An 11,813-nucleotide genomic window follows, 5' to 3' on the forward strand; every position below is an offset into this window, starting at 1 on the left:
TCACACTTTTTCCTTATAGCATTTTGATTGGTTTGTGTAGTCTACGATTCAAATATAATATATGCAAATGGAAATAACCCTGTGGGTTCTTAATAAAGAATCAGTCTACCACTGAAACTCACTGAGAGAGGACCTCCTTCTCCTGCCTCTCCCTTTTTGCCATGAATGTTTGTTGGAGCTTGACTAAATGTTGACTGAAAGATCGGTCTGTATCTGGTCGTCAGGGATATGTTCCGCGGAGACTGTGTCTGGCTTCACGGATCTCCTACCTACGGAGGAGAGTGATAAGGTCAAAAAAATAAAAGACTTCTCCGGACAGACTGATCTTTCTGTCTAGACTAAATGCTGCCCAGCATTTGGAGTGCTGAGTGACTAGCTGATGATGATTTTGGATACCAGAATGAGTGTTACATAATCATTGATCGATTGATGCCAGATAGCCTATAGACTCTAAGTATCCCTTCTGTCTCCAATCGTATTCTGAATGTTCCTTTACTGGTGGCCATAGTTTCCTTTCATAACTTTCATAATTTATAAACTTTTTTTTTTTTCATTATTGAAGTTGTGCTATCTTTTGACTTTTCAGATCATACATTCAAATGTGAACATTCTTCATTCAGGCGGACGCTCACCCTGGCCTTACAGGGAATAATTTTCCAACTCAAATTTGATTAGCAATTTCAGCTGATGAACAATATTTCACATGGTATCCTGTACATTTCTATAGAAGAAAACTGCTACACAAAAGATAGTTTGTGTAGCAGTGGTGTAAAAGTGCATAGCAAATTGCGTTGCAATGCCAGGAAAATTATTCCCTGCCTCAGCATTGATGCAGTGTGAATTACATCTTTATGTGTCAGCCTTTCATCCATACAGGCTGATATAAACTTGGTCTGAGTTCATTCAGGGTCTAAGGTTGTCTGTCTGAAATACATTAAAGCTAAGATTAGTGAGACGATGTCATGAATATTTAAAATGCATATTGAATAGCTTTTCTCTAATTTTTCTGCAGTCAAGGGGCCTTATCCTGTCTGTCGAAGTAAGATGAAAGGAAAGGTCGGCGATGAAGAGCATGAGAAAAAGCTTGAGAAACTGGAGGAAGACTTGTTCCTGGATGTCACATTTGATGTTCAGACCAATGATGAACCTCAGCAGTCCGTCGCTACAGCCCCGGTCTACATAACGTCCATTGGTAGAGGGGAAAAGAAAGCCCTGAATCCCCTGGATATACCTCTTCCATGGCAGTATTACGAACAGGTTGGTTGCTTAGTAATGTTTCCTGTTGAACATTTATTGTTTGTTTCTGACAGAAAAGATTATGCAATCTTGATTATTGCTCCTCCAAGTGTTGTGAATTTTCAGAATTAAGTCAAATTTGCCTGATTTTTTTTTTAAATGTAGTGATGTTTGGTCATTTATCTTTTAGGATACTGTTTCACACAGTTTGTGTTTTGTTAGTGCTTTGCTCTAGACTGTATGATTTTTGTCTCAAATGCTATGTACCACTTATGCTCTAAGAAAAAAAAAACTGCTTTATCTCCATTAGCTCCTCTAGAAAAGGATAGTGTAATTTAGGCATACTTGGTATTAGATCAAACACTATTGCCTACATGCTATAGTATTTGTGAATGAATTCATTTATAATTCAATCCTCAATGCTTCCATCAATGGCATCCTTATTTGGCAATAATGTCAACCCTTTCAAGTTTCTTCTTGCCATTTGTTTGGGATTTTACGTTTGTTTATGTTATGGTAGCTGTCAAAATTACAGAGCTGCCAAGGAAGGGAGGGAGATGGAAGACGTGCCACACCTCCGAGACCTGCCTATCCTGCGCAGCCCCAACTGAAGACAAACGGGAAACAGTCTGCGCCCATCGCCTCAAGAGAGAGGGAGAGGGGATGCGGTGGAGAGGGCAAGCCGAGAACAAGGGGGCGTGGCAGGGGGAGAGGAAGGGACCTCCAGGAAATTCCGCCTTCTTGGAAGCCAAAGCCGTCTGTCGTGCAAATACGAGATCTTGGCAAGAATGGCCTCCCCAATGGTGAGAAAATAGAGTTCAGGTGATTTCATTTGCAGTTAAGTTACTTCAATAATAAGATTAGTTTAATATAGCAAATTCAGTGCTAGAGTTTTGCCCTACAGAAGCATGCAAATGATGAAAATAGCTTTTGCATGGAGATCAAAGTTTGAGATTTTGTGTTGTCCTGAGAGTAATGTGCTTTGAGACTAGGAGGTTTTTTTATATATATAAAAAAGGTAAATTGGCACCTCGTCTACACCCACCCTGTCCACTGTCCACCTAGTCTAATGCCATCTCGTCTAAACCCACTTCGTCTACTACCAACTCGTCTACTAACCATTTTGTCTATATGCCAATTAGTCTAATTGTCATTTTGTCTACTAGCCATTTTATCTAATGTCCAATTTGTCTAAGTCACATTTCGTCTAACACCCATTATGTCTATTGACCATTTCGTCTAGTAATCATAAGGTCTATGAATAGAATAGTCTACAGCTCATTTTGTCTAATACCCAATTGGTCTACAACTCATTGTCTAATAGTCAATTAGTCTAATAACCAGTCAGTCTACTGTCAACTAGTCTACTGCCAACTGGTCTACTCCCAACTCGTCTACTCCCAATTGGTCTACACCCAATTGGTCTACTCCCAACTCGTCTACTCCCAATTGGTCTACTCCCAACTCGTCTACTCCCAACTAGTCTACACCCAACTTGTCTACTGCCAACTCGTCTACTCCCAATTGGTCTACACCCAACTCGTCTACTGCCAACCCATATCTACTGCCAACTCGTCTACTGCCAACTAGTCTACTCCCAACTGGTCTACTACTAGTTATATATATATATATATATATATTTTTTTTTTTTTTTTATTTAAGTTTACTTCATCCATTTTCTTTTTTCCCAGTTAAATAGGTTGAACACTCTTGGTGCCCCATTTGGTTTAAATTTTTATGTTCTAATTATGACAATTTTTTTAGGAAAAAAAGATAATGTCACAGTGTGAAAAACTTGCTGTGTTATTTTTGTGTTGGATGTGTAATTTATATCAGAAGCAATCATGCAGCATTTATATGTCCAAACTTCAACACTCCATCCATTCAACTTTGATACACAATCATAAGTATGGTAAAAATGAAAAGGAACACATTAGAAGTACATTATCAGTATTCTTTATTCTGTGTGCCACGTACTGATGTATGTAAACGTTTAAATGCACAAAAAAGGTTGAAACATATACACAAAAATATGATTCATGTACAATTTATAGCTACTACTAAGATGAATAATTTACTTGCCTACAATGTACTCAATACACGTTTCGCGAGGAACCCTAAATAAGCATTTATATGTCCAAACTTCAACACTCCATCCATTCAACTTTGATACACAATCATAAGAATAATAATCCATCCAACTACACGCCCACATCGTAACAACTAGAATAGTCTAATATTGATTTTTGTGCTAATCAAGGGCAGGGTTTGATATGAATAGTTCATGACAGTGAGACGGACTAGACACTAGACAAAGTGGTATATTCATTATTAGCATGACCAGATGGAAATGATCATTTTGGGTAAATTGTTGAGAGTAAAACTATATCAGTTGGGAGTACACCAATTGGGTATAGACGAGTATAGACCAATTGGGAGTAGACCAGTTGGGAGTAGACCAGTTGGTAGTAGACCAGTTAGGAGTAGACCAATTGGGAGTAGACCTATTGGGAGTAGACCAATTGGGAGTAGACCAATTGGGAGTAGACCAATTGGGAGTAGACCAATTGGGAGTAGACCAATTGGGAGTAGACGAGTTGGGAGTAGACCAGTTGGTAGTAGACCAGTTGGGAGTAGACCAGTTGGGAGTAGACCAGATGGGTATAGACCATATTGGGTATGGACAAACTAAGGGTTGGACGATATGATAACTAGACAAAGTGAATGTAGACTGAATGACTTGTAGACGAGGTGGGAGTAGACTAACTAGTAGTAGACAAAATAGATATTAGACGACATGGCAAATAGACATTGTGAGTGTAGACGATTTGGCTATTAGATCAATTGTTTTGTAGACGAAATGCTCCTTAGACGAGTTGGGTATTAGACAATACGGGTAGTGGGCAAAGTGACTATTAGACAATATGGGTACTGGACAAAACGAGTTGTAGACCAAATGGGTATTAGACTAATCGGTAATAGACGATATGCCAGTAGACCAATTGGAAAATAGACATAGTGGCTGTAGACGAGGTTACTATAAACCATAAAAAATATACTTCCAGAAGTTAAAGATATTTAAGTGAATGCTAGGGCTGAATGAAAAGAAAAAAAAAACAAAACAAAACAAACACACAACCAACAGCAAAAAACGGACAAGAAGGCCTTGTCCTATCATTGCAAATTAGAACAATTATTCAGTTGCTTTTCAGCAAGAAACACCAGTTCCTCTATCTTTCAGTCACTTCAATAAACTGGACTCGTCTGAATTTCATTGTATGCTTGTGATTTCAATGTTGCCTAGATTTTTTTGTCATTCTGCAAACCAACAAACCCTTGATAGCATGAAGAAAGACTGTGTGAGGTATCTTTGATACATGTGGCAACAAATTTTGCATTTGGAATAGGCATGGTGATCATAGCACTATGATGAATTCAAAATTTTCTGGAAACCAAGTTAGCTAGTGTAATGGTAATACATCAAAAGAGGGTATATTGTTTGAAAGTTTGCATAATGATGAAAACAAGGAAGGGAAGTTTGCAATAGCACCTATGAAAAGAGAGGTATTGTTCAGATGATATGTGATGACTATTGTAAAAAGCACCCATGCGCAAGATGTTCCAGAAATTGAATTGTCCTTAAATCCATTCAACTCATGTACTGTAAGACAGCCTTTGTATACATCGTAGCAATTATACGGTCTGATATTTTGTGTTCATGATATCCAGGTGATGCTGAGCTGGAGGAGGGTAAAGCTCACCTCATGCAAATGTTTCTCGGTAAGCGGTCACAGTTTGAGCCAGAACGGGAAATCTCCTTTCAATGCTCTGATTCCTCGGTGCGTACCTCCCAGACTGCACCAAACTTTGACCTCCGCAATGAGGCAGACTTTCCGGCGATAATCTCCAAGGGGATGCCCTTCAAGTCGGCCCGGTCGGCCGGGGATGCGTCACCGGGGCGGAGGAAGCCCAAGAGGCAGGAGGACATGGACGGATGTCTCGGTCCGGCTGGGAGCAGAGGAGAGGACAACGCCTCCTCCAGTTGCAGATCAGAGAGGCGGGGCAAGCCGACTGCAAACCACTATGAGCAGCAGCATCCTGATGGTGTGGAGGTGTGTGTTTGAGTGGAGGAAGGAGAATGCTCTGTCACTATGGCAACAGAGCCTACAAAGTTCTTTGGGTTTTTTTGTTTTGTTTTGTTTAAGTTTTTTTCACCAGATTCTATTTGCATGATGGACATGAAAATGTTCTTGTCATTGCTCTGTTTGTATGTTATTTTATTTGTGTGTTTGTTTTTTTATGCCTCCGCCACGAAGTGGTGCCGGAGGCATTATGTTTTCGGGTTGTCCGTCCGTCCGTCCTTCCGTCCGTCCGTAATGAATTTTGTGGACAAGGTAACTATCGAAACCTGTTAAGGTATCCTAATGAAACTTGGCATGTATGTGTATTAGGGGGTGAAGTTGTGCCTATCAACTTTTGGGTGCACATGCTCAAGGTCAAAGGTTAAAAGGTCAAGGTCAAATACATAAAATTTCACTATTTCCACCATATCTATTGAATGCCTGAAGATATTTTCTTGAAACTTAGTGTATACATGTTTTACCCAATTAAGATTCTCTGGTGAAAGTTTGGATCATGAGGTCAAAGGTCAAAGGTCAAAAGGTCAGGGTCAAATACATAAAATTTCACTATTTCCACCATATCTATTGAATACCTGAAGAGATTTTCTTGAAACTTAGTGTATACCTGTATTACCCAATTAAGATTCTTTGGTGAAAGTTTGGGTCATGAGGTCAAAGGTCAAAGGTCAAAAGGTCAAGTAAAAATATTAAAACTTCTTTTTTTTCTCCGTACCTTGGAAAATTGTCCAAGGAATCTTCATGGAACATAGTATATACATGTACTGACTGGAAGTGATTATCTAGAGAATGTAGGGTTCATGGGGTCAAAGGTCAGGGGTCAAAGGTCAAGTGCAACACTTCAAAATTTTACTATTACCCTCATATTTATGCAATGCCAGCAGGGTTATTTTTTTACACTTGGTGTATGCGTGTGTAACCTAATAGAAATTCTCTGGAAAGTTTTTTTTTTCTCTTTTTGCCTCAAAGGTCAAAAGGTCAAAGATCAAGTGAAAATGCTGAACTAACTTTTTCCTCCATATCTCGGAAGTGGCTCAAGTTACCTTGAAACTTAGTACATATTGTGCATGTTCTACCTGAAAGTAATTATCTTATGAATTTTAGGGTCAAGGGCCAGATGAAAATGGTAACAATTTACTATTCAATTCAGAAATTGCACTTTTTCTCCACACCTGTACCTTGAAAATTACTCAATGCCTAAATGTATGAATGGGTCAAAGTCAAGTTAAAGTCCTTAAATCCCTAGATATATGCTCTCCTATTCATCCAATTAAACCTACGTCAAGGAAGGTGAACATTCAACACATTTGTGACAAACTTGTCATTCCAATATTTTTGCCAATTTTGTGAAAATGTAATCACACAGTGTCCACATGTACTATCTAGACCTACTGGGAAAATCATGCATTATGGCGGAGGCATACCAGTCGCCAAAGCGACATTTCTAGTTTTGTGTGAAATTTATATCTTGTAAAAGATATGTGATGTTGTCAACCAAACTTTGGCTTTAGGATAGAAGTGGTCTTCAACAAGTTTATACGATCCGTAATGTTTCAATTTTTCTGAGGTGACTGCCTTATTTTATAAGTGTCTTTGAAATGTATGCATGAGGCATGAGGGGCTTTTTTTTTTTACATAAATTCATAAATGTTGCAGGTCTCTTTTGTGTGTATACTTGTCCACTTTGAACCAGATAGTGTTGCACAGTCATCTCCTTTTGGTCAAAACTTGCAAAACTAAACTTCTTTTATAAATTTTGTGATACTTTAGTTACCAAAACTTCCACGCCTAGAAATCATCATGAAGTAAACACAGGATTGTATTTTGTAATTTTATCAAAGATAGAAATAATGATAATAAAAAGGCTTTCATTAAGTTACTGCCTTGACAAGTTACTATTGATTTAGTTTTTGAAATAATACCCTTGTGGTAATTTTCAGCCTACCCAAGGAATCTGTGTGCACATTTTGCAACGAGTGCCCCAAGTTGTCGAAATTAAAGGACAAGTTCACCTTCATTAACATAAGGATTGAGAGAATGCAGCAATATTAGTAGAACACATCATTGAAAGTTTGAGGAAAATCGGACAATTTGTTCAAAATTTATGAATTTTTGAAGTTTTTGTGCAGTCACCGCTGGATGAGAAGACTAGTGCAGTGTATGATGTCACATGCGTACAACAGTATAAGGAAAATATAAAGAGAATTTCACAAAATTTCATCTTTTGAAAAAAGTACACATTCCCTCGACTCGTTACTGACATATATTATGGGTTATATTATTTCCATTGCCTTTAGAAAGAGGCAAGTCAAGTGCTCTTTTATTATGCGAAAAAAGTGAAAATATGTTGAATTTTCTTTACATTTTATTTATACTGTTGTACTCATATGACATCACAAGCCTTAGTAGTCTCCTCATCCAGAGGTTCCAACACAAAAATTTTAAAAATTCATAACTTTTGCATCGATTGTCCAATTTTCCTCAAACTTTCACTGATGTGTTCTACTTATATTGCTGCATTCTCTCAATCCTTATGTTTATAAAGGTGAACTTGTCCTTTAAGAAAAATGTATAGAATGAGATTTGCCATTAGATCCATCTTTATGTCCATCATGATCCAGCGTATGTGTTATGAATGTGAAAACATAGTTCCCACATGTCTGCAGAGAGTTTAATTTTAACTCTAAAATGTACACATATCATATGCATAAGAAACTCAGGCGGATCCAGGAATTCCGTAAAGGGGAGGTGCCTTTACAAAATTAAAGGGGGCACAAGTGCCCCCCCCCCGTCATTTTTTCCTTTTTATTTCTTTTGTTTTGACAAAAAACAAAGAGGGGGCGCGCCTTGTGCCCCCCCCCCCCCTGGATCTGCCACTTAAACTTGTGAAATAAGATACTAATAACACAATTTCAGTTGGATAAAAAACAAAAATGTGAAATATTAGCCAAAAAGGTATGCCGACAGTATGCTGTCTATGAGCATATCAGATTGTGATTGCTATGTAATGTTTTAGAATTGATTACCAACAGGGCCATAGCAGGGTCCATTGATCTTCCTTATGAGAGTAAATCCATCATCAAGTGACATTCTACCTACCCACAATGTCACTACTGAATGCGGAGGGTGCTTCGGGAATAAAAGTTGTCTACTATGATCAAAACTATTTTACAGTTTTGATCCAAAACTGCAAGGAGAAAAGACAAGATTCATTGTGGACCCTTTTGGTGTATTGAAAGCAAATTTCAAATGGTGGAAGAAGAATTTTGAGCCCTTCTAAAAACCACGTTTTACCTCTAACTTTTCCACTTAGCCTCTGGAGGGGCCCAACGTCCTGGAACTATCTGGTCTTCCAGCGGGGCTAAAGAGGAGTGACCTCGGTGACCTGCTGATGGGATGTGGACACATTGTGGCCATGAAATTCCTAAAAGATACTGACACACAGTTGTGCATAGGACTGGCCTATGTCAGGTTAGTACTCTGTATATCTCTATTTATCAATTATCATTTATCTTTGGCACGTTCTAATGCATATATGCTTATGATATGATTCCTGATTTATTCTGTGTTATGTTTTGCTGGAAGGAAAATGAGAATGAAAATAAATGAATTAAATATTGAATATTTTGATGGATTTACTGCAACACATTTCAACCTCTTGGTTCTCGTAGTCTTTTGCCACAAATGGTGACAAGAAAAATAATGATTTGAGGAAATCTTGATGCAGTTATCAGGGATGTGAGAGTTCAGAGTTTAATCTGATTTCAGACTTTTCTATTCTGCCCCAAACCCATTTTTCAGACTTTTTGGTCAGTTCAAATGCATTGAAATGTTAATAGCTTTATGCACTTCAGAATATATATAAGATAATAATATATGATATATAATATATAATGTATATTATATAATATATTAGTATGTAATATATAATTATATATATATATATATAGTATATATGCAGGGCTCGACACTAACGGTGGCCCGGTGGCCTGGGGCCACCAAAAATGCACATCGGGCCGCCAAAATTTCAGAAATGAAGAATTTGGTGGCCTGATTGGGCCACCAAAAAAGGTCGGATGTTTGCCTTTGGGCCACCAAAAATAAAAGTTAGTGTGGAGCCCTGATATATGTATATTGTATACATATATATAAATTTTTTTTTTGATAAGTTCAGAACTTTTCAGAGTTTTTGCTGCAAGTACTCTCACACTTCTGAATCATGTTTGTGTGACTTTTAGTGACTTGACTTCTCTATCCTGAAGGATATAAAATTTCACAATTGCTTCGTGATATAATTTCACAAATAGTGCACTATCCAGTGACATCAATTTCCAAATAGTATACAGTGGAGTGTCAAGCAGGCCAGGATCTTGAAATAATCGAAAATGCATTTAATCATGTAAAACGCTTTCAACCAACTAGAGGATCGATTTTATTATCCCAAATATAATAGGCAATACATTGTATGTGAAATTAATAATTGCAATATCTTTCATGTTTGTTTGTTTGTTTGTCTTTGAAAGGATGGAGACTGCAGAAGCCTGTGAGCTAGCCATCGCATCGTATGACAATGTTGAGTCTCCTTTTACTGGTAAGATTCTGCAGTTCGTACATGTTTAGTAATATGGTAGTTGATGTTTAGCTATGGGTATTCACATACTATATTCTGTATCATTTCTTTTTAGTTAACTTTATTGAAGTGGTTTTATTGATATTTGTTGCCTTTTTTCTTGTTTCTTTTTCTTTCTTTCTTTTTCGGTGGGGGGGGGGGGGGAGGTAGAGGGTGATTTGCATATCTTAGCCATGTTTCACATGATTGCATCACTTCAAATTTTATGTTGAATCTAACAACTGGTATAATATACCGAAGTATGATGTCGTGGGCATTCACTACCATGGAAACTGGTTCTGAACAAGTAGCCACGTAACCAGAATATTATGAACACATGCTAACCATACTCAAACAAAAGACTGCGACATCATCACTTTGGTACTCTATATTGATTGAAATTCAAAGTATTTTTGTGTGATATTTTAATGAGATTAGATATTGTGTGGCAACACCTTCCCAGCAGATGATAAAAGTGGGAAATAATTCAGTGGTGTACTAGTCACTATGGCCTGTTACCAAGATAAATGAATGCATCAAGAATATAGTGATTACTCAAGAAGTCAGAAGCATTTCAGTTGTCGACATGCTGCAGTTGAGTAATCTATTTTGTCAGAGTCAAGAGATTTTTTAATGGTTAAATTTCAGGTGAACGTGATGATGAAATCATATCCATATATTATGATTGGATTTATGAAATAGTATCGTTGTCCTATGCTGATGTGCTTCCATCGTCGGTCTCATGAAATATCTCTGTGTACTACCTCATTCTTTCTTAGAAATGTATGATGGAGAGGTGCCAAAACTCAGCGTGCGTCTCTGGCAGTCGTCATGACCGCACAGGAGTGACCACTCTTCCACGTCCATTTGTCTTCTTCCAACACTCTTACCAGGAATGACCACCTGGATCTAGAGTCCCATCTTTTCCTGTCAAAGCACGCTTAATAGTGTTCATGACAGGCAGAATTCTGTAAGTGCTAGATGTTGCATTCAATCGAAAAAGAACAAGAGGTTGAGATGATTTGTAAGTGAACTTATATTTGTCAGTACTGTCATGCTGTTCAGGCAAGTAGTCTAAAGTTATGAATATACAGCACACTTTGTTTTTGTTCTTGTTTCATTTGGTTTCATTTTGTTACGTAGCGAGCCTTCCTTGCATTGATGAGCTGTGAGCCACAAACCATGCTGTAAGAAAAAAAAGTGGTCAATTGTTTTAGGAATGCTTCACGAGTACTTACAGTTGCAAAGATGCCACTGTTGAATTATTGCTGCATTCATGCAGACAGTATGTGTGTGTGATTCACATTTTATAAAATAGGTTCAAGAACGTAGCCAATAGGAAGCACTGAAATGAGTCACGTGGGCTCTGATTACTTTAGTAGCATTGCACTGCAGTACCAGTGTGCACTCAATCAGTTGTTACAAGTGCGTCGCACGCTACTTATACGCGCTGTCAATACCTGTAAACAACTTCTAGTTCGGTCTGCGTATGCCGGCCGGCCTTTTTTTGTGTGCATAGCATATTATGTGGCGTACGTATACAGTACTCGATACGTACAGTACTTACATGTGCGGGATTTCCGAGTGCGACAGTGCTTGACTCGACTCTCGATCTCGAGCGAGTACTACATGTAGCTGACTGGACTATTGACCCATAAAGGTACGTGAAAATGCTGTTAGTTTTCGACCCATTTTATAAAACAAATGATGCACAGCATTATTTCGTGGCGTTAGTGGAGACGCAGCTCACTCTCGGGTATTTACAATGTAGTGCAACATGCACTCGGCTTCGCCTCGTGCATGTTTCACAATTGTAAATACCCTTGAGT

The 11,813-nt window shown here is 38.1% G+C and overlaps 1 protein-coding gene across 1 annotated transcript; it reads left to right on the forward strand.

Annotated features, from left to right (window-relative positions):
* Positions 1–1,044: 1,044 nt before the first annotated feature.
* On the forward strand, positions 1,045–11,280 carry LOC140232075 (uncharacterized). The gene is made up of 6 exons (XM_072312227.1): positions 1,045–1,257; positions 1,757–2,039; positions 4,966–5,348; positions 8,689–8,846; positions 9,899–9,966; positions 10,764–11,280. Exons 1-6 carry the CDS (start codon positions 1,045–1,047, stop codon positions 10,817–10,819), a joined length of 1,161 nt encoding a protein of 386 aa, XP_072168328.1. The 3' UTR covers positions 10,820–11,280.
* The last annotated feature ends 533 nt before the right edge of the window (positions 11,281–11,813 follow it).

Source organism: Diadema setosum, chromosome 8 (genome assembly GCF_964275005.1).
Source record: "Diadema setosum chromosome 8, eeDiaSeto1, whole genome shotgun sequence".
Lineage (NCBI taxonomy): Eukaryota > Metazoa > Echinodermata > Echinoidea > Diadematoida > Diadematidae > Diadema > Diadema setosum.